General features: G+C 54.8%; 1 protein-coding gene across 10 annotated transcripts in view; it reads right to left on the reverse strand.

The window, feature by feature from the left end:
• The window catches only part of BCOR (BCL6 corepressor), a 116,163-nt gene that overhangs the window by 16,391 nt on the left and 76,693 nt on the right, over positions 1 to 23,079 (reverse strand). For 8 of the 10 annotated variants that reach the window (XR_003429655.1, XM_027091441.1, XM_027091443.1 and 5 more), the window contains exons 2-6: positions 10,137 to 10,262; positions 8,764 to 8,842; positions 4,980 to 7,820; positions 4,267 to 4,320; positions 3,609 to 3,795 (exon numbers count right to left, since the gene is read on the reverse strand). Coding sequence is in view for 9 of the 10 variants with exons in the window: in XM_027091441.1 (XP_026947242.1) it covers positions 3,609 to 3,795; positions 4,267 to 4,320; positions 4,980 to 7,820; positions 8,764 to 8,842; positions 10,137 to 10,222 (3,247 nt within the window). In the remaining variant the exon portion in view is untranslated. The remainder of the gene's footprint in view (positions 1 to 3,608; positions 3,796 to 4,266; positions 4,321 to 4,979; positions 7,821 to 8,763; positions 8,843 to 10,136; positions 10,263 to 23,079) is intronic. The other 2 variants (XM_027091442.1, XM_027091446.1) reach the window with 1 other exon arrangement.

Genomic DNA, 23,079 nt, shown 5'->3' on the forward strand with positions numbered 1-23,079 from the left:
TTTCAGGCCTGAAATGTATGAAGTTTTAAGAGGTGAGCCCTCCTGGTTACACCATTGGACTTCTCTGGTCCAATCGGCCTTCCCTAAGAGCTCCGTGGGAGGGGATCCATGGAGGAAGGTAAGGGCTGCCTTAAGAACCCCCCGTGTCCAATTTTAAAGTTTCTTTTTCCAAACTAGGTCCATCCACCCTTCCCCCATCCCCGGAGCCTTTTAGGGCAAAGATCTCAATTCCCCTCAGCTAAGGTCCCCCCAAGACCTTACGCTAGTGTGACCTTACCCAGGCCAGTAATAACCCTGAAGGACACCCACCCCGACTGCCCAAGATACCCATGGCCACCAGCTACGGGGGAGAGGCTCCGTGGCACTTGGAGCTTCTCAACGACTGTTCTAACCACGACCCACAGGAGGAGTACCCTTGAGGGCAAAGGAGATGGGGAGATAAATAGATACACGGGGACCCTAACCATCAGGCTTTGCCATCACTGCTACTTTTGGCCCTTCTAAAAGCGGGAAGCCATGTGCCCTTGGTCACCCAGTCTAAGCAAGATGTGAACGTGGCTGTATTGTTTGAGGTTTAATGCTTACTCCCTGCAGCATGGTCGTATGACTCACAGCACATAGATCCCAAATTCATTATGGTTGTACCATAGCATCACCTCACAGAAGCATCACCATAGCAACATATACAAGTCACCGTGGCAACAGAGCGCCCTCACCACTGTTGAGCCATGCCCAGTGAGGCCTAAACAAGGTGAGAGGGTTCTGAGTTGTTGGAAGGCTCCCCAGGATTAAAACCCCCTTCTCTGTATCTTAACTATAGCACCTCCAGTAAGGGCTAACCTTGTTAAAACTTACACCCTCTACAGAAGGAGTGCAGGGGATCTCTGTTCCAAAGTAGTTTACAAACGTGCAGGTGCTCAGCTGGAAGAGAAGTTCCCCGAGCAAAGAAGTTTCATGAAGCCCCTTGACCAAGTCTTCCTCCGGCTCCTGGCCAGGCATTGCCACCGAGCAGGTCCTAGGCCTGTCCCAGCCAAGTGGTTGGCAAGGGAGATGGTTACTCCAAGTTTGAGAAGGAAGGGACCAATGCCTCCTTGCCCCGCCCCATCTTCAAATGCCACTGAGGGTTCCTAGTGATGAACTTCCAAGTCTGAGGAACCTCCAAACTCATTTGGTGAACTTCCAAAATAAAAATTTAACTCAGCCACCCATGCAGTCATAAAGAATAAATGAATATCTCAGCCACTGTGTTTTTAAGTTAATTCATTTTTTAAACAAGCCCCTAGCAACAAGATGCACCCACACCGGGACAACCAGGGCCGCGCAGACAGCACCCACCATCGTAGAAGCTCCTGGTCCCTCCACGGATAGGGGCTGCCTCAGAAGGGGGAAGGCATCCCGGACCCTCTTTGTGACCCCTGCCTGCCCCAACTCCCCGCCCCAGCTCCCATGTGCTCACAGCTCGGCTCTCGGCCACACCGGCGCCCATGAGAAGGACCCGAGTCCACATCAGCTCAAGACGTGATGGCCCAAGAACAAGGCCCATTTATTTCCAGCTGAATGGAATGAACACCTGCTGTGCACCTTGGATGCGGAGGCGGCAGGAAGAACAATGGCTCCTTTAGGTGACCTTTCCTGACCAACTATTTACAAACCACAAGTCTCTACAAGACAGAGGGTGGATGGTGAACCCACCTCCGTTGCCCCAATCTTTCAAACGGAGCCCCTCAACCTTCCCCAACCCTTCTCCTGCCCTCCCATGGTGGAGATTCATGGCTCACTGGGCCACGTCCCGGGTGCTGCAGGAAGAGACCCGTCGGTCGGTCTGAGACTGGAGGCGGGCAGTGGGGGGAGGGGGCTTTCGGAATCATCTGGGGCTCAGGCCCTGCTCCCCATCAGCCACACTGAGTTCTTGTCTCCACGCTCAGCAGGCAGGAAAGACTGGGAAGGACACACACAAACTTCTCTGGGAAGAAGGGCGGGGTGAGGCCATTGAGACATGAGGGGCAGCGGCCACCCTGGGTTTGGCCATGTTGCTGGAGAAAAGGGCAAGAAGACTCGAGGCCGGTTAACTTCCCGCTCCCTTCCTCCAGCCTCCCTCACCATCCACCCAGAACAGGCAGAGCCCCTCCTCAGAGAAGTGCATCCCCGTGAACTTGGCCTTTGCCCACTTTTATCAGATCTCTCTGAGAAACTTCCCCGAGAGCTGAGCTATGAGGCCGCTCAGGAGGGTAAGGGCTGCGTGTCAGCTGTGAGCACAGGCAAGGAGGGAGGCTTTCTTGCTGCTTTACTCCAGGGCGGCCTGGACCCTCCGTCTTTCATTCCAATCCCGAGGGGGAGGAGCTCGGAATCGTCTACTCCAGGCACATCAAGAGCCCCATCACTCGGGTAAGGTCGTCACTGACTAGCCACAGAAATCCCCTTCCACGGGAGCCACGCAGGACAAACCGGTCCCGGTGCGGCTTCCCCAGAACCCCGGCCACAGGCCTTTGTCTGACCCCAAAGATGAGCTGAGGGAGGGCAGTGCTCCAAGCAGCTGAGAGAGGCACACGCTGTCGCTGACCACAATTTTCCCGAACTGCATCAGGCACCCAGGACCTAAGCGTGTGCGGGAACGCCGACCCTACGACTGGGTCTGAGGGCCTGGACCTCCCAGACGTGCCCACCACCCCCCGACTGTCCTGTCTCAGGAGGATTTCACGCCCACCCTGTCCTCGACGTTCACCTAGATGCCCTCATTCACCATCACCGGTGAGGTTTCTGGGGTCCGGAGCGGGCTGCAGGCCACAAGCACGCACGCTGAAGACAGCGGGAGGAAGACCTCCACTTGCTGCCAACAACATCTCGTTAGCCCAGGAAGTCTCGAGGGCAAAGCCCGAAGTCGTCCCCAGTGCGCAAGCAGCTGTTGGGAGCGCAGAGTGTGACTCGAGGCAGACGCTAGCTTTCTCTCCAACTTTGCCTCCAAAACATAATACACCCCGTCTGGTAGGAAGAACGCCCTCGTTTATCCCACGCCCCTGGAGCGTGTTGTCAACTCCTAATGACTGCAAACAAGCCTGCCATAGAAAATAATTATGCTCATCTTGCTGGTGCCTTTATCAGCCCTCATCTCATTTTAACGAAACCTCTGCCTTTGGAGGGAAAATCCGAGTACTCTCCACTCCCTCCCATAGGAGACTGTCACTCTGGAGGGTCTGGCTCTGGCTGCAAGTGTCATGCCACTGCTATCAAAAACCCGCATCCGTCCCTGCTACAAAACGGAACACATACCTGCTACGCTGGAGGTCTTGCACCGCCATTCCTCTGCTCTACTGTATCAGGCTATTACTAACTACAGGACTAGCGTTTCTCCGGAAAAAGGAGATGCGTGCCAGGAAACAACATTTCATAGGCGCTCCACTCCTGGACGCCGCAGCGCTCCAAAGGGCAACCAGCCTTGCAATCCACAGCTGGGAAGGATGGCCAGAGCAGCCCGTTCTCCGAACAGCCACCACCCAGATGCTGGGCCATCGGAAGCGTATTGTTTCCTCTCATCTCCCTCAGCACTGAGAGCGGAACCGCCCCGTTCCCACCGACGTGGTACCACACGCGAGCCGCCTGGGTTCACTTACATCTCTCACTGTCGTTCTGGTCGGCAATGGCCTCCTCCAGGGCGACCGACTTTGGCTTTTTGTCCTGACTTCCTTTCAGCCTTTCCCAGTCAGCGGGGCTGAATTTGCACACCTCGGAGTCTTTGGTCGTGGGGTGGCCACCTTCTCGCTCTTTCATCTCCAACTCTGAGAAGCGCATCATTGCACGCTAGAAAGAGAACGGAGATGGAAAAAAGACACACCTTACCACCAAAGCTACTTCACTGCCCTTACCTTAAAGGAAAGTATCTTCAAAGAAAAGTTTGCCCAAAACCAACCACAATTTATGATACAACTGAGATATTTTAAAATTTAACGATAAAAATGTAAGAGTGTCTATATGTAACTAGTCACACACTCTTTATTCATAAAGCCATATGTATGTAGAGATATATGTGGTGTGTATGTATAGCCATACATACACTGTGGCATAGAGACAGACATTCTCTTTCGAAGGTAAATAAAACAAAACAAAAACACAACGCAAAGAAAGCGAAACAAAAACACAACAGAAAAGAAAACAAATGCACAGTGAATAAAGACGACCATGGCCCACAAACTTCCCTTTGTATATTTGGAAATGAAATTTAACTCAAAAGGTTTATGTAAGATTCTAGTAATAAAAATTTGAAGAACTGACCTCACAGTAAGCAGCGGGTAGACATAAAATACTGTCCTCTTGTAATCCTTCCATCTATGTAATTAAAATGGGCACTCAATGGATCATTTAGATAACTTCATCCATTTTTATAAGCATAAACCAATTTTTTTCTTAACATTGCAAAACAATTTGGCTTTATCTTTTAATTAAAAGTAAAATATCTTAAGGAAATTCCTATACAACATCTATCATTCACTAGCAAGTTAAATACATACTCTATCCCTTTAAGCAAGGTTTGTTTTTTTGTTCTTTTTTGTTTGTTTGTTTTTTTGGTGAAAAAAAAAAAGTTGCACGAATCTCACAGACATGCGGCCGCTACACACCTCCACCAAGTATCACGTAAGGCATTCTAAGCAGCGCTTTTAGGTATATCTGTTAACGTACAGTAACGGCAGAGAAATCAAAGCGATTGATAGGTAAATGTCATGCAGTCTTTTAGACATCCTTCGCAATAATTAAAACTTCCGTTATCAGCATTCGAGTGGAGTTCGCTTAAAATCTACAGAATAACTTAAAGTATCCACTTACGTCCCCTTACTGGACACATTTCAAACATTTAAATTATCATAAGCTTCATTAACCAAATCAGCCCGGTGTCCTGCCCTATCATACCCCCGGCCCCCTCCTCTTCACACATTAAAAAAAAAACCTGACAACTGGTCAGGCTCCTGAAATTCGGGTGGGGGGCTCACCTGCAATGCCCGCTGCTCCCGGCTGAGCTGACTGGAGTCTGCGTACAGTTCGGTAGTGACACACTTGAACCGGTCACCCACGTAACCAGCGGAGTTTGCGATTCTCTTTGCCAGCTTCGATGGCTTCGGTTTCAGAACTTTGCCATCGGTTGATTCTGCCTCGTCAGCTCCGTCTTTGGTATAGGTGGGGGTGACGTCCACACTCGGTGGGGCACTGCCCACGCAAAACGGTTTGGGATCCTCTTGGGTTTTCCCGAAAGTGACCGCAGAGCCGTCGCTCCCCAGGGTCGGCTCCAGGAAGGAAGTCGAGACCGGCATCGCCAGGTTCTCCTTGTTGGTTCCCGCCGGAACATTCTCCTTGCTTAAGCCGAAGACTGGCTGGCCCGGAGCCTGTTTGAAAGTATAGGCTTCGTGGAAGTCACTGATGCGCCCCAACTCCTCTCTCAGGGCAATGAAATCCCGGTGTGGCTGCAGGGCTGGGTCGGGCGGGGGTTTGGTGGGCTCGGCACTCTGGCCGACGCTCTCAGCTGTGAAGCCGGGTTTGGACGCGTTAGCGTCGGTTTTCGCCTCTGGCTCTTCCCGGAGGAGGTCTACATAGACGAGCTTGTCACTCTTGACTACGGTCTTCCCTTGATTCCAGCTGGGGCTGGGCTTTAGGTTCTTGTCCGCGGGGACTTCTGGATGTAACTTGGTGTTGCCAGCCTCCAGCATCTCAGAGAACCGGTTCCGGAGGCTTGGGTCCTCGTAGCGGGTCCTCTCGTGGGACCGGGACCTCCTCTCCGGTTTCTCCTCTTTAGTGATCTCGATGGGCGTGTGAGGTATCAACATGGGATGCACCATGCCCAACCCCAGCGCGTCCTGGTAGGTCACGAACTCCGGCCTGCCCGTGGGGAGCCCATAGGGCAGTCCCGGCTTTGGGGCGAGGTGCCCAGGGAAGAGACTGCCGTTGGGCAACAACACCGGGTGAGGGTAGACAGGGCCTTTGCCGTGTAAGGACAGGGGGCTTATGGCAATGCCCTCGGGCGCTGGGTAAGGCAGGTAACTCCTGGGGTAGGGGATGGGTGGGGACCTGAACGCCTCGTTTGGTGAGAGAAATATTGAGCTCGGCGGGAGGCCGTTCTCGTTCGCTTTGAAGCTCGGCTCTGGGTTGCTGACTTTGGCGCCCTTGCCGCCGGTGCCGCCGCTGTGCTTGGCAGGTGTGGTCGGGGGCTGGCCCACGTGCTGGATGACGGATGGCGTGGTATCCACGGAGCTCCTGCTGGTCTTGCTGCCCTCGGCGGTGGCATTCGGGGCCGGCGACGCAGAGGCCGGGCGGCCGGCGCTCGACACCGACCCCGAAACGTTAGTGACCACGGCGTCGGCGGCGCCCATGCGGGGACACGAAGAACTGCGCTGCTGCGGGATGGCCCAGTCCAAGGCCTTGTTTTTCAGCGGCAGGCCTTTGCCGTTGTTCTCTTCGTTAGGACTTGGCCCGGGCACCACCCAGGACGAGGGAGCCGTGCTAATGATCTCAGATCTATAGATAGCACAGCCGTTTCCTGGAGGAGATAGAGTTTCTTTCGGAATCTCACTTCCGGAGAGCACGAGGCCGCTCCCGGCTCTGCTGTGAACCAGGACCGTGGGAGCCATCTTCTTCATGTGGTCGGCTTTGGAAGCATCTACATCCACCACTTTAGAGGACAAGTCTAGTGGCTTATCGGTGACGTCTTTGGTAACCGTCTGCTTCTCCAAGAGAGGAGGTGAGCTGCCATCTTTTCTGTCCTGACCTGCTGCTTTGCGGGTGTGCCCGGGAGCTGGCTGGGTGCTTTCGGCTCCTTCTGGGGCCTTAGGATACTTGCTGCTGCAGAGCCTGGCCGCGGGGAACTCGCTGCTGACCGTCATGTATGGCTTGGACAGGGTGACCGAGGGCGACGTGGAGATCCTGGCATAGTGCTTATGGAACTCGGAGTAGGTGTCCGCAGCGGGCTGGGAGGGCAGGTGGACGCGGGGTGAAGGCCGAGGCGAGGGGGGCAACAGGAGAGCCGTGTCCCCCGGCAGGCCGCTGGTGACCGCCTTGGCAGACGGCACCCTAGGCTGCTTACTGTTCTGGATGTGGGGATATGAGTGGGAATCGACCGGGTTCCCAGGACTGACGCCCATCTTCCAGGGCAGGCTTTTGTCTGCGCAGTGGACCAGAGGCGGGATGGCTGGGGAGGCCGAAGGCGTCGAGAGTCTCATGGGCGAGGCCAGGGACGACGGGATGTGGGGACTGACGTAGTGAGGTGGCGGCAGGTAGAGAAATCGCTCCCCGTTGGTACAGACCGGAGAATACAGCGGCTGGGCCAGGCTGTAGGACTGCTGAGGTAGCAAGGCCTTGTACATGTTCAGGGAATACTTATTTGGCGAGTCGAGGAAAGGGTAGATGGCTGGCGTGGCCCCCTCCATGTAAGGATTGACCCAGGGCAGCCGCAGGTAACTAGCACCATTGATGTTGAGTGGGCTCTGTTTGTCGCTAGCAGGTCTGTCCAAGCCCAGTGTTTCTGCCGTGGGGACAGCACTTTTTTGTATTCCGGGTGGCGTTTTGTATATAGCACTGAAGCCATTTGGGGGCTTTCCGGAGACAGCGGAGGCCTCCACCGTCTCGGGCGTATTCGGTTTGAACTGCATCTCTGGGTTTCTTTCGGAAGAAAACCCCAGACCACCTATGGTTGTGGCAGCCTCCCGCCCTTTCTCTGAGCCCAGTCCACACAAGCTAGAATAGACGATGTTTCCGGGGACACGCAGCCCTTCCCGGATCAGGCCGGTGCGGTCCATGCTCAGCGCTGCCAGGCCATCGATCCGATGGGCCGTGGTCGCGTCCACCTTCGCAGAAGAAGAACATGGGTATTACCGAGGACACGCCTTCAAAGCAGCCCATCCCAAAGAGAAACCGCGGACTAGCTCAATAAGACATCAGCCTCGACATCTGAGCCGAAAGGGTTTAAAAATAAAGGATTCACAAGGTCTCTGGCCCCCTCCCCGCTTATCCAGAACCCTCCTCTGCCTGCCGTCTCACTTTTGTCCAACTAGTATCCTGAAAGCACGTAAAAACGTTGGTCCCTTTAGACTTGAGGCCCCTGCATTAACTCAGTCATCTATTCACTCTGGAAGATCCACCTTCTCAGCAGAAATTCTTTGCTGCAACTGAGGTGATACCAACTCCTCTGCTCTCAGAACCACCCTCGTGGGGTACAGAACTCGGACTCACCCTCCCCAGGCCCTGTCAGGTTGGGGCGGGGCGATGTTCCCTGTGGCTCCCCCCCCCGCCCCGATGTAGCGAGGCATTATTTAACATAACAAAAAACAATCTTCAGGGGGACAGTAAGGAATGAAGGACCTGAGCTGTCTCGTTTCTAAATCAATAAAGAGGCCATGGGTCAAACTGTAGTTGTGTCTTTTGACTTCCTCTCCCTGGTATCTGAAGACAGCTCTGTTTCACATTTTACTGGGAAGGTAAACCCTAAGGCTACAAATTTATCCAGCTGGGAGCACTGACGTGGCACGTAGCTTATCGAAGAAAAGGCGGCACATATCCCACCAGTCGCCAGGGGACGAGGACGTAAATGGCGAGCACAGCCAAGAAATGGAGCCAGGAAGAAACCGGGTGAGGCTCCGTCCTGCAGCCTAGGCTTTCTTTCTACTCAAACCCTGCCCTGAAACACCCCGCCCCGCCCCCAAAAGGCCCTTAAATGGTAGCAAATGAATGCACGATTGATTTACAGATCACTGATACTCAGCACATCAACAGAAGCCATGAATCTCTTACCACGTTGTGATTCAAGGGATTTTCTTCCCTTAGTTCCAGTCTGGCCTTTGAAGCGTCACCATCGTTTACAGGAATTTTCCTATTTAGAAGGACACACCAACTTCATGAAGGCATTCCTCACTTGATCCATCTTTCATAGATTGCCCCAGAATAGACCAGTTTCTAATAACTCCGTTTTTCCAACTGCCCTTAAAAAAAAAAAAAAACTCCCCAATGGCCCATATTGAAAGTTGTCCCCGAATGGTGATCCAACAGGACTGGGAAAAACAACGGAAAGGCAGGGCAACAGGGATGTGAAATCACAAATGCGTCCTCGAGTTGGGTAAGGCAGAAATTCTGCACAACCACGTCACCCTCACAATTTTTCCTCTAGAGAGGCCGGGCAGGGCAGTCCAGGCTCTGCTGTCCTAGCAGACCCTTGTAAGCTCTACCTGAGGACAGGCATGAAGTAATACAATGTCCAAAGCCAAAGTGGGGACCTCAAGGCTGGAGTCTGCAAGCTGGCTACATCAATCACTTCTGTGTTACCCGTGAGGACAGGCTTTCAAAAACTTTTCCCCAAGCAAAGTTAGGTACCATGTCCTACAAAACTGGTTTCCATGGTGATAATGAAGCCATATTTGACTGCCTCTATCAAAATGATGGGGGATACACACTAATATTCTACAAATGTCAGCTGCTCCAGGGGAAGCCGCACATCTGTGCCAGGCTGCTGCGGCTGCCCTGGAACTTGTTATCAGAGAGCATCGGTAAAGAAAGTGCTTGGTGCCGACTTCCAAATCCCCAGGATAAAATCACTGACAAGCGGCAGAGAAAAGTTTCATCATTACCCGGAAGAGCAGCTTCAATTATCTACCGCTTAGCTGCCTCTACCCCGCACTCCAAAATTACTGATTAGGAAGCATAACAGAGCTGTCGGGTGACTGAAACCAGGAGCCAATGGCCTCGCTGAACAGGCGGCGGAGGACGCAGAGAAACCCTGGGCTTCAATGATGTGAAGGGTGGCTATCGCCCCATTTATTACTGAGCAAACTATTTGTTTTAAAAGCACATCGAATGCCGATCCACCTGGGCCCACACTCCTGACATTTAGAGTTAAAGCAGCATATAGACTGGGATTAATTCTCCTTCATAAATATGAAATAATAAATTAAGGACGAAAGTGCACTGAAAGGCCGCTTTAGGGGCTAATCTCTTAAAGGGCGGCAATGCTTCGCTGAGCCAGGTTGCCTGTTAGGCAGGAGATCTCCCCCCGACCCCCTACCCCCTTTGGGCCCACTCTGGCTGTGAGGACGTGAAGGGGGGGCTCTGCTCAGGAGCCCTGGGGAAGGACCCACGCTCTCCCCAGGCCTCAGCCGGACACGCGCATTTACCTGTCGTCGCTGATCCCACACATGCGGACCCTCTCGCTGTTCATCCAGCTGTGAACGTTCCCATACAGGGGGGTTGCTGAAAGCATGTCGTCTTCTTGGATGGCAGCTTTTCTTCAAGCGTCTAGTCTGTTTAAAACAAAAAGAATCCCAGAAGGTTGAATAAAAAAGGAGCCAAAGAGGGAACAAGAGAAACCCTCCTTCTAGGCAGTCCATACAGAACGCACTTGGGAAGGCAGACCCTGCTCCATGTTCTACAGACGGCCAGGAGCAAAGGAACACGCCTGAGCCAGAGGTTCAAGGAGGGAGCTGGAACTTCCCTGGCAGGAGGCGCTGGGGATGCAGAGAGGGTTCAAGAACCACAGGCCACACACCATTCAAGGTACAGCACATATCACCCTTAACCTGCCCTTCTCCCTCCCCCTTTCCCAGCCTTTCGGAGAACACACTTGGATTGAAAGCAGACGGTGCCTGATTCCGGGGAGCCCCACATTGATTCTTCTTGCGGCTGAAAGGACTGGGGACGGGGGTGGGGTGTGGGATAAAAGGCACAACGGTCCGGTGTGGCGGCCCAAACGACGACTCACTTCTACGGCTGCGGTGCGTGTGACTTACAGATGGAGGGTTAAAAAGAGTCAGTGGGCTGGCGAGCCACCCCACCCGGGCCCTAGATTAGATTAAGCCCCAAACCTGGGTGGTTTGGCCTGGGAGCTGCAGAGGGAGGCGGCGGAGTAATTCGACGACGCCTGCTCGCTGGGGACCAGCAATCAGTAGCGAGTGCAGAAATCGTAGCAGCCCAGGCTGCCGGGCTGGGGCTGGGGCTGCAAGTTTCCGGCCCGCGGGGAGCAAGCAGAAGCCACCCGTTAACCGTCTACCGGGAGGAGGGGGGAGGCTGCCGAGGCGGAGGGGAGAGCCCCGCCCCCTCCTTAACTTCCCGGCCCACCAGCCCCACCCACATCACATTCTAGTTTGCTGCATGAGTGAAGGGTCAGGACAAGCTGCATTTTATTAACAGGATTATCACGGCGCGTGATTTATCCTCGTGCAGGATTTTAATTGCTCTTTGGAGGTTGAGCCGTTTCTTTTGACTGCGCTTCAGCCCCATATCCTGCTGTTAAATGCTGGGTTAATAAGTAGGGGAGCCTTTAATGCCTGGGACCGATGGCCCTAGGCAATTCCCCTGCTTTGTCCGGGGCGGGGTGGCGGGGGAGGGGAGGGCCCCCCCAGCCACGGCCTCTTTACACAGGGCCCAAACCTGAGTGTGAAATCACTGGTGTGCAGCTCATGGGGGGAACTTTTCTTTCTCCTCCCTCACACACCCACCCACACAGTTTCCGAAAGCCCAAATGTTCCCTAAGTCGACACATTTCCTTTGTTAGCAGGAAAAAATATGCAAATGCTTGCTCTTACACTTTAGCACACGGAGCTGACTGCCAGGTCTGTTGGGTGGGAGCCACCGAGGACTGGGGACTCTTTTTCCGAGAGTGACTAGGGGTGGGGTCAGGGAGCACCTGGGAGACCTGAATCCCAAAGCCAGCCAGGCTATCCCTCTGCATTTCTTTGTCCTAACACAGGCTTTTGTCCACCAGCATCCCCCGTCGGCGGCCCCTATACAGAAGAGAACACCGTCTCAAGAGTCACACGGCCCGTAGTTAGAACTCAACAATGAAGCTTGAGGAGAGGCAGAGATCTCCCAGTTGTGTCCGGCCTGGTGGGATTCTAGAGAAGCTGTTTCTTTAGGAAGCATCCCTTACTTGAGACAGACTGGGGCACTTCCAGTGGCTGGCCACGGTGCCCCGAAAAGGTGGACTCAGATGGACTTGGGCATCAAGGAAGGTTCTGTGGGGGGCTCACGGGCTGTTCTTCCGTGTTTCGAACATACACATCAAGTTGGGGGCAGGCCACCACTAGTGCAGGGCCGACGAGAAGGCACATTCAACAAAGTGTCCCCTCGCTAACCCCTGCCGCCCCTTCTAACGAAAGGAAGACCAAAAGGAAGATGTCCAGGGAAGCCTCATCTAAAAGGTGGAGGAGCAACATTCCTCGGTGCAAGTGTCCTGGCCGTGGCTGCAGCGGGAGGACCACACCGTGCCACCCCTTGGCTGGGTGTCACGATGAAATTTGGACATTATACCAGAAGCCAAAGGGTCACTCCATCAAACCCTTAAGAAAAGGATGAGGGAAGAAGCGTGTGTGCCCTCGAAGCCCCAATCTTCTGGTGCCCCAGGCTTCAAAACTTACACAAGCTGCCTCTTACATGTCTCCTTTAGTTGTCACCTTGGGACAAGGACCTCTGAGCACCTGACTGAGGAAACAGAAAGGCCGCTGCCACAATCATCCTTTTGAGTCCTCTCCCCTCCCCTCAAAAAGGGCCAGGAGCCCCCTTCCCTTGAAAGGGCTTTTCTTCAGAAAGGGCGGCCTGGACTTAGCATGAGAGGGGAATGCAGTTTAGAGACACCTGGGACCACGGGGTGCTTTCAGAGTCTCTCCCCGCCCTTCCAGGTCTTGTCTGGTGGGGTTTTCAATATTAACGCCGCACAGATAAATAACACCCAGTGTCAGGATGAAGTGTTCTTACGTGCACAGGGTCAGATGGAGGGTTGAGGCCCCGAGCGTGGTCCGGTGTCATGGGAGTGGGGGCGGGGCGGGGGGCTGGCCGTGAAGAAACAAGAGGAGGAGGGGTAAGGCTCAGTATTGGATCCTGCTGGCTACACCTACACACACACACACACACACACACACACACACACACACACACTTATAATCTTTAGCTGCCCCATGAACTTTTTGTGAACTGTTTAAAAGTGGAGGTCTGTTGAACAAACAGCGGCGCCACTGCCAGCCATAATTTCATTGCAACGAGCTAAAGACTTTTAACTCTTCAGGTTCCGGGCCAAAGATGGACCTGGGTGGAAAGGGCCAAGGAGCCGGGGCCCTGCCTGGCGTGAGGCCCTTCTCCAGAGTGACGGCCCGAATCCTGGGCAGGAACACCCTCATCCTGGGCAAAGGCCATACTGCTTACACCCCACCATCACTGACGAATGGGCCCACCCCCCATCTCGCTGGGATGCAGAACTAACTAAGGGGATCTTGGGCACAAGGGACACAGAGACGGGGTCAGAGACACAGCCATGCTCACCCCGCTCCTCTTCTAGAAGCGGCTATTGAAACAGTTGGGGGGTCTTTCTTACTTTCTTCTTCTTTTTTTTTAACCTCCAAGGAAAAGTTCTTCAAAAGGGACTTCCCTGACCCTTGGCCGTGGGTCATGGTGCAGGGGGGCAAATGACGTGATTCAGATGACAGAGCGGGCGCTTTGCTGCTGTATATAAGAGGCTCATCTGCCCTTATTTCTCAACGACCCCCCCCCTTTTCTTCCACAGGTGGGTGATGCTTCTGGAAGTGCCAAGATGTGTGAAGTCAGTCATGAAAAGCACTTTACAAGCACCAACCTGTTTCCAGTGGGAGCTGCTAAGCTACACCTTGGCTCTGGGTTTTAACCCTTTTTCCCAGCAGTGGAGAGAAGGGGGCAAGGATGTGGGATAGGGATGAAGAGGGAAGGTGGCCAAGAGAAGGGGTCAGCCGGGGAGACGGAGGAGCGTCTGGTTTCTGAAGAACAGACCAGGAATTGTGGTGGCTGCCCGCTGAACACCCGGTTCTGCGAGAGACCCGGCTTGCAAAACGCAGACTCGCAGCGTGCTCTCCGGCTTTCGGTCTGGCCCTAAGGGCAAGCATAGGAGAGCTTGAGTCTCCCTCGACAGACTTGGGCCGTCATCTGGTCCAGGAGCCAAGAGTTATGATTAGCATCGGAGCTTGGCCTGGACACTGGGGAGAAGAGCCTGATTGGCGGAAAGAGGTCAGAGGGACCAAGATTAGGAGCTGTCACCCCAACCTCGGCATCCCTGAGTGAGGGCACCTTGGCCCTCTGTGAAAAGACACGAGGGGGCACACGGGTCCCCAGCTGCACCCACCACCGTTCTGTCGATCCCTGCCATGAAGACACCATTATGGAACGAGGAAAAGGAGGGAACGTTTGTTTTGTTTTTTTTCTTTAAAGGCGACTTCCCTTGGCAGGCAACAAATAGGTTGCAAAGGAAGGAGCAGTGGCCGTGAGAGGCTGGCGTGAGTGCAGGGAGGCAGCACCAGGCCACTCCTGGCACCTCTCCTTTCTCTCCACCCCAGCTCCTCCTGGCATCGGGCCACTTTCCACTGCCTCCGCCCTTGAGGCGCTGATGGATTGGTTCAAGTCTGCACAGCACGCTTGTCAAGTGACAGCGACGGAATGGGAAGCAGCGTCACCAAACCATCCCAACTCCACTCCAATACTAACGGTGCCCCTTCCTAGGGCCTCGCTCTCTAGGCACCCCTTGCCGCATCGGGCACTTTTCCAGTTAGTGACCAAGAAGACCTGGACAGGTTTTGGGGAGCTTCCGGCTCAGAAGGCCGGGCAGACGGCAGGGCTCCCAGCCAGCATGCCATGTGCCACGGTCCTCCGTAGGCTGGGGACCTCCTCGGGGAAGGGGTGTCCCTCACTGCATGGGCATGGCTGGTTCTCTGTGGAGGGCGCGCGTGCGTGCGCGCGCGCAGTCACCACAGCCTCCCAGCTCCCACTCTCATCCACGGCGTGTCTCTGGGCAGGTGGCCGGACCTCTTCAACTTTGGCCCCCTCATCTGTAAATATTTGGCACCGTGTTTTCCAGAGGATTAAACTGCACTATGGACTTGAGTTCTGCCTGGCAATAGCTGGTGCAGGCCACATCTAACCCATTAAACAGCATCTAACTCTACTAAACATACTATGTAATAAACCAACCCCAGAACAGCTACATAGTTTCTTTGCGGCAGAGGGAAGGCTGAGGCAGGGACACAGAGGGGGCCCGGGAGGGGTGACCTTCTGCAGAGTGTGTGGCTTTCGTGGAAGCCCAAAGCTCATGGCGCGGGAGCCCTTCCTGGGACTGCTCCAAGCGCAGACTGAGTCACACACAGGCGCTTCTCTATTGGCGTCAAGGAAGGGAGGGATGAAGAAGTTCCTATTTTAGGACTGGGGGCCGCGAGGAGGTGGGAGATGAGAAAAAGCGGTCCAGGGTGTGCAGCGTTGGGGCAAGTCCTCCTGGGATGTTTTCCCCAGTATGTGTAGCAGTGGAGAGAGGGGAACCCCAAGGATGCCCCCAGGTCGGAGGGAGGGTCGCAGGCTTCCTGGGGTGTGGCTGAAGGAGGTCGCCGACTGGGTCCTGCAGCCGGGCATGAGTGCTGGGGGGGAGTGGGGGGTGGGAGGAGTGATCCAGCCTGCCCAGGCGCTGTCTCTTGGCACACTCCAAGTCATGGCTGTCGCCGCCTCCAGAGGCGTCCCCACTCACGACCCAAGTTTTGCATTAGTAACAGAGCTGCGGAGCAGGAGTGGGGGTGTGACGGGGTGGGGGCCGGGAAACTCACGCGGCCGGCCCTGACCTTTCGAGCAACCAGAACCTTCCCTGCCTCCTCCCAGGGCGCCAGAATAGAGCAGCGAGCCACTCGGGTCAGTCGGGAGTGAACTTGGCCCGCAGCGGCGGCGGCGGCTGCGAGTGGGGGAGGGGCGCCCCCTCCCCCGCCTCAGCCCCGAGCGCGATCGGTCGGCAACAAAGGGATTTTCTCTCCCACCACACACACCCGCGCTGCCGCAGGCTCCTCGCCCCTCCTCCGCCAGGTCCCAGCGCGGGGCCGCCCCCCCACACGCACCCCCCGGCCCGACCTTCCAGGACCCCCGGCTCTCTCGGCCAGCTCCCGACCCCAGCTCACCCCGCCCTTGCGCTCCTCTGGGCTCCCCCTTCCCAGGCGCCTGCCGCTGAATCTCTGACAAAAAGCAACTTTGGGTGGGCGCACGGAGAACCCAGGATGTGCGGCGGCGCGCCCCAGGGGAGTGGGCACTGACTGGAGACCGCTCCGGGCCATCGTCCTGAGCTCCCTTCGGCCAGTCTGGAGTGTTCTCTCCGTGGACGCCTCCCCCACCTTCCCCGATTGAAAGATGCAAGCCAGGTGTAGCCAACTGTAAAAGGGGGCTCGGGGGCTTGGGGAGGGGGGCACCAGCAAGGATCGACCGGGAGAGCCGCTGCCAAACCGGGGCTGCCCGCCACACACCCCCTTTCCCAAAAACAGAGCCGTGTCGTCCCCCATCCCACCTCCCCGTCAGCTCTCGGACCAACCTCAGACACTTCCCCTTCCCCACCCCCCACCCCCCACCCCCGACGCCAGGCCTCGGCTTTTTGTTCCTTTCACTTTCTTTCACGGTTGTGCCACACACAACCACGTGTGTATGCAAGAGGGGGCCCCATTTGGAAGCTGGTGTCCCTCGACAGGAGGCAGCAGCCCAGGACAGGAAACCTAGGTTGAATGCAATGAATCAACCTTACTCCTCTCCTCCCCGCCAACACACCCCCTCGGGTCTGGTCCCTACAGGCTGGGTTCCCGCTTGGAGTCTACACAGCCTGGAGGCAAACCCAGAATGAACGATCCATAGACCACAACTCTAGAGGGGGTGTCACTGCACTGCAGCCTCCATCAGGGCTTTGGAGAAATAAAGTGAACTCACTGCAAACTCCTCCCCCCACAAGGAACAAGCTATACCATAAAGCTATTAACGACAGCTATCATTAGTACACACAGGAAGCACAAAGGAACTTTTTACGAATAAAAGATGCGTAAAACACAGGGTCCTGTGATCTGCACCCGGCTTCCCTGCTGATTGTGTGCAGACTGGGAGTCCTTGGAAGGCTGGGGATGAGGGTCAGGGGAGGACAGGGGCTCCCACTTTCTTTACAAGGAACAATAGGAACCCCACGTCTGTTCATCTTGGAACCCGGAACACCCCAAACAAAGCTGTGGGAAAACTGCGGTAGACGTGGGGGCCCGTGAATTTTTCTAGCCGTTCAGAGCTTAATTACTCCTCCTTGATCCGTGGGACCAGACACGACACCGCCAAGGTTAAAATGCCCCAAACAGCGCCGAGCAGATGTGAGCGAGCTGGCAGACGCGCAAATGAGGCCTGCCTCGGAGCACGATAACAAGTGACTAATACATTGCATATCGTTGAAAGAAAATTATTTTTCTCTAATTTGCATTTGCTTGGGGGGAAAAAAAAGCCAACCAGAGTCCCTCTTCACAAGCACGAGTCTAATCCTGGAAATACAGCCCGGCTGCTTTAAGAGAGCTGGAAGGAGGGAAAGACTGCCAGTGTTTTGGCGTTGCAGGCTTGTTTATCTTTCCGCCTTTCCTCCAAGGCGAAACTCGTTTTGCAAGCAACATTCCTACAGAAAATGGCACACGTCATAAAAAGAGACCAATTTATAGAACTGGCACCGAAGTTCATGTATCATTCCAGAAGCATCTCCCAGCTCCCCACTAGGGAACCCAACTAGATGTAGAAGTCCACATTATAACTCAGAGAGTAGATCTGGGGGCAGGGGTGGGGGGGGAGGTGGACCCATAATTTGCAGATATCCTGCAAGCTGTACACTCAGGGGCCAAAGTCACACAGAAGGGCAGAATATAGAATTAAGTCAGCTCTAAGTGATCCTCCGAAGCCCGGGGGCCAGGGCTGCGAAGCCTACAACCTTGAGATTGGGGGGAGTGGTTTTTACAGCCAGCTTGCCCCAGGACAGCCCAGGGGCAGGCCCATCTTCCGGACCATCCAGAGCCCGCCAGCTTGGACCGGCCCAGCGGGGTATTGCTGCCACCCACCAACTGTTCTCCCTCCCACCCTGGCGCCTCCCCACAGTGCCTGGCAGAGGACCAGGAACTCAGAGAAGGCCGGGCTGTGGGCATCTAGTTGATTAAGTCACAGAGTGGGTGGCGCTGTGGGCAGACCTCAAGACAGCACCGTCGGTCCTGCAGCTGAAAGGCAAGTGCACTCTTAAAAACCGGGAAGGCAGAGGGAGGTGGGTAATCAAAAGCCGACTTGCACACCTCCCCACCCCCATTCACCCCCCTTCGGGTCCTGAACCTACACACTTGTGTTTCCAATCCAGGAAACAGGGCCGAGGGCATAGAACACAGCGGCCGCCTGTCTCTTGAACTTGTCTGAATAACAGGGCCATTTCAGAGGAAGAACAACGGCCTTCAGAGCCTCTGCAATTTCCAGAAAGCCTTCAGTTAATAATACATTCTTTCCAACAGGCTTGCTTTAGGGCGGAAAGTTATTTTCCCAAATCTTAACAACCCGGTCACAAGCCGCGGAGGCCCCAGGTCAACAGATCCCGGCCAAACCCCTCCAGACAGTTGACACTCGTGACCCCGCAGGCCTTCTCCTGCCACCTCTGCCTAACAAGTTCCCTAAACCACAACACACCAACCAGCGCGCACGTCCACCACGATCCCAGGAGCCAGAAAGATGCGTGTCGCGGGGTGCGGGGGGGGGGGGGGGGTGCCGCCGCCGCCGCCGCCGCGGGCTGTCTCGCAGCGCATCCGAGGGCTCCCGGGCCAGCAAGGGGCGGCCACCTCTGCAGCTCTCCGCGGGCCTGCATAGTGCGCGCTTTGTGTGAGCGCCGAGGAGGCACAGCGCTGCTCGTGCACCAACAGCTGTCACATTATTTGCACTCGCTGTAAACAGCCTTCACATTCCCCCCTTACCACATAGTTAAAGCCAGACTAACAATCCACAGTTAGAGATCAAACCAACAACAGCAGCATTGTGTCTGCCTTCGCACCAAGCCCAGCAGCTGGCAGGTTTCTCCGGAACAAGAGACCCCCCTCCCCCCACCCCTCCAGGCTCCAGCCAAGGCTAGCCGAGGCAGCAATGCGTGTGTCGCTGCCGATTGTCAAGGCAAGAGAACACAGCCATTTCGCGCAGAGTTCTGTGGGGTTCATCAGCTCTCTCCCAGAGTTTCCTCCTCCCAGGCCCCCTCCCCCATTTCCTCAGCTGGGAATAAAGCTTGTTCAGCCTCCCAGGGTCAGTTTCTCTGCTCAGCAAAGCGTGGGTCGGCCTGCCCCGGCCAGGCCTGGGGTCCTGCAGCCCTCTCTACCGTGTCCCAGAGGCTAGGCAGCTCGGCACTTTCTGCAGCCCAAAGCCTCACGTGCTTCGGAAAACCGTCCAACTCCCTGAATCCTTCCTGGTCGCCCCACTGATCAAAATGTCTCCTTTATGATTTTTGGTTAAGTCGAACATTTCCATAATCGTCATTATTAGCACAAATTACACGCCTAATCGGTCCTTAAATAGATTTTAATTAAATAATCATACAAGGCTCATTTTATGACTTAAGAAAGGCATTAGTTTTCGTTATAAACTTTCCACCAGGATATAGAATAATGATAGCAGACAAATACTTATTCTTTGAAAAGCACCAATAACTGATGGGCAGAGTATTGGAAAAGTAGACCCTGCTTCACACCTTCTGGAATCGAAGTGGAGACTAGACACACCACATCTGCACAACTTCCCTCCGGAGAAGGGAGAGGGGATTTCTTCCTCCAAAGCATTACTTTTGTCTTCTCTTTGGGGCCAGGAGAAAGGAACCCCAAATGTTCCTTTTCCATGCCCATCTGGAGAGATTTCTCCAGCTTAGAAGTCTCTTCTAGAGACCACTCCTCGCCACCCCCATCTGTTTTTCACCCCTCAGTCTGCTGAGAGCCGAGGTGGAAAGCAGGCAGGCTGTGCTTGTTAAATGCTGTGTAAAATGCTGTTAATAAAATAATAAATACAAAGGATGGAGGCTGCTGGTTCCATGGGTGTTTTGACTGGAAATGCCTTGGCACTTGTCATGTGTTTATGGGAGGGCAGACAACTCTAGGATTTACATAGTTTGGACATTTCTGTACTTCATTTATTCTTTCCTAAATGACGTAGGCCTAGAGCTATTTCAAGTTTGCATTTGTACAGAACTGTTAAATGCCTAAGAGTTTCTCCAATTAAACCAAGTTTTAAATCAGACCCAAGGCTGGAACGTACTCTCGGCCTCGCCCCACTCCACCCCTCTGCCTCTGTGGCTGGAGAAAACAAACAGACACTCAACAACAATCCCCTGTCCTTGCTCTCCCCACCTTCACCACCAACCCCCGGGGGGGCACCTAGGGCAAAGGTTAAGGTGTCTTCAGATTACAGGCAAGGCCCTGGCTACACACACTGGAAAGCACTGCAGTTGGGCGCATCCTGGGCACACTCGAACCTCTAAAATAGTGAGCTAAGATGGGGGGAAAACTGCTGGCCTGGTAAAACCCACTGTTCACAAAACAATGTCAGCAAAGGCTGGAAGGCATTCTTTAGAGAGGTACCAGGGACTCATGCCTACTGAAGCTCTTTCAGCACAAAGGCTTTTAGGGGAAGAAGGGAAAAGGGGGGGGGGGGGGGGGAGAGAAAGGGAGGGCTCCTGTTTCAGAGCAGGCATCCCCAGAGAGTCAAGAACCAAGTGTAGCTTCAATCAAACGCTGACTTCCCCTCTGGGAGTCTAGTAGGAAACCTGATCACAGTAGCTTACTACCGGCCTGGATCCACACAGGTCTGGTTTTCTTCTCATGCTAGTAATTTTTTAAAATACATATCGATATAAAAGAAGCAATCCCTGACAGACTTTATTGAAAACCACACTGAGACCTCATAACATCCGGACTTAATCCCTATCAAACAAACCACAGCACCTCTGGCCTCTGCAGCGGGCCAGACCCTTTCACCTCATCCCACCAGGTCTCTCCCCTCCAGCCGCTGCTGTTCCCTCCCCCCGAAAGAATGACGGGAGGACTTGCCAAAGAGCACCTAGATACCGGTTCTGGAATCAATTCCTAACCATATAAATGATCCCACTTAGGGGGAGGAAAAAAAAATCCCAGCCTTTTCATATGGAATCCTTTAAAGCCCAGAATGCAAATAACTGTAACAAAGGGAAAGAGGAGCCCACAGAGGCAGACCTGGAGGAACAGCCTCAGGAATACCCTTGGAGGGGAGCTTAACCTGCAGGTTGGTCCCCAGACACTGGCCTACGCAGGTCTTGTTGGGGGGGGGGGGGGGGCGGGCATCTCAGGGGCAGCAGGGAACAGAGAAGCAACTATAGGAATCTGGCCAGTCATTCAAAGCAATTACTAAATCCTCGGGGCCTACTATGTGCCAAGTATTCTTTGATCCTAAAGGTGGATAATTATTCCCAGTCTTACAAATGAAGAAACTTACTGAGGCTCGGAGGCCATAAATAACCTGCCCCCAAGGTCACACAGCTAGTAAAAATGGGCCACGGTCAAACTCAGTCCTGGAGTTGCGGAGAGGAGCCAATGATTGGTCAAACTGTGCCATCCGGAATCCCCAAGAAGTTTGGGAGGCTCCCTTAGCCCTTGGACTCCAATACACAGCACAAGGATAGCACTGAACACCTATGAAATTCGGTCCACAAGGAGCCTGGACCCTAGTTTCTCCTACACCCAGAAATCTCTTGGTCCATGTGAAGTCTTTCGAAATCTCTGCCAACGTCCTACCCAATCTCCCTAGACTGGAACACCCTGGTGTGAGGCCAGGGATCCCCAAAAGGCTCCGCTTTCCCCTCCTCCAGGAGCCCAGAACAAGCAGTGGGAGGTGGGTGCTACTCTTAGGTCTCTGTAAAAAGTGCTGACACCTGGAACTAGAACAAGGCTTGCCACACTAGTTTTGCCACATAAAGCAATAAATCGAATTATCTAGACAGAGCAAAAGCCCTTTGGAAAGAGTGCCTACATGTACCTTTCCTAGGACTTTAATGAACAACCCAGGGACCAAAGTGGACTGGGGAGGCAACTGAGGGGGAAGCGGCTTGCAAGATGCTAGACCCTCCTGGACTCCTGGGGGTCCCCACAAAAAGCCAAGTCCCAAGACAAGCCGGAGGTTGGGGTGATCTCTCCTCTCCCCAACTTCTCATCCCAGCAGCGCAGGGTCGGCGCTCAACATCTCCTCCCCACCCCATGCTCAATTTCCTGGTCTGCCCCGGGCTTTCAGAAGCTTCGGGAACTATCCACACCCGATGCCACAGACGCCACAGGCTCCACGACCGAGGGCCGTCTCCAGCTCAGCTCGGTGGGAAGGGGAACGGGCAGGAGCGCCGAACACTCGGCCGCCCCTGCGGCTTCCCGGCCCCGGGCGGGTGGCTCCTCCAGCGGCCGAGGCTCCGGATGTGTGAAATGGCTCCAGGAGCGCCTGGGGCAGGCCAGGGCCTCCGCAGCGGGAGGGACCGAGGCGATGGCGGAGCCGGGTCCTCACCCCTCGAGCCAGCCAAACACGCCCCGGCCAGTGGCTCGCAGCCAGTGGCTTTCTCTCTTTTTTAAACTTTCCGGCCTTGGCGATCACCGCCGATTGGGACAGGATTTCCAGCCCCCGCCTTCCCTCCTCCACCCCCTCCGTGCAGGCCCTTCCAACCTCCAGGGAGGTGACCCCCGCCCCCGGGCACCGTGAGTCCCTGGCCCCGGCAGACCCTCCCCGCCCCCGCCACTTGGGCCACCTGGAGCGAGCCGCTTCCCAAAGCGATCGGCGTCCGGCCGAGTCTGGGACTGCTGCTGCGTCCGGGGAGGAACTCCCGCAGCCTGCAAAGGTCCAGGCCTGCCCGCGGCGGCATGCAGAACCGCCCCCTGCTCTTGCTTTCTCCGAAAGACCTGACGCGGGGGACGGGGGGGCGGGGGGAGTTTAAGGCCTGTCTTTTAAAAAAAAATTTAACTCTTCAGATGCAAGAATTTGGGTGCCCTTGGCACGGTTATGAGCGCTCGGGTAGAACAATAGAAATGGGGGTGCCGGAAATGGTACAGGAAGACCCCTATAACCCTATAAACCTCTCCTCCCCCCAGCACTTACTATTAGCATTAAAAGATCCCAGTGCCCTCAATGCAATAGTGCCTGTTTATAACTTTTCCCTGCTGGGTCTCCGTACCCTAAACAAGCCCCCTCCTCACGTTTTGAAATCACCAGGGCAAAGACCGCTCCCAAATCTGTGACCTCCCGGAGCTCTTGGGCCTCTCACCTGCTCTGCCCCGG

Source organism: Aethalodelphis obliquidens, unplaced genomic scaffold (genome assembly GCF_003676395.1).
Source record: "Aethalodelphis obliquidens isolate GAN/ISIS:26980383/991018 unplaced genomic scaffold, ASM367639v1 scaffold71, whole genome shotgun sequence".
In the NCBI taxonomy this organism is placed as follows: domain Eukaryota; kingdom Metazoa; phylum Chordata; class Mammalia; order Artiodactyla; family Delphinidae; genus Aethalodelphis; species Aethalodelphis obliquidens.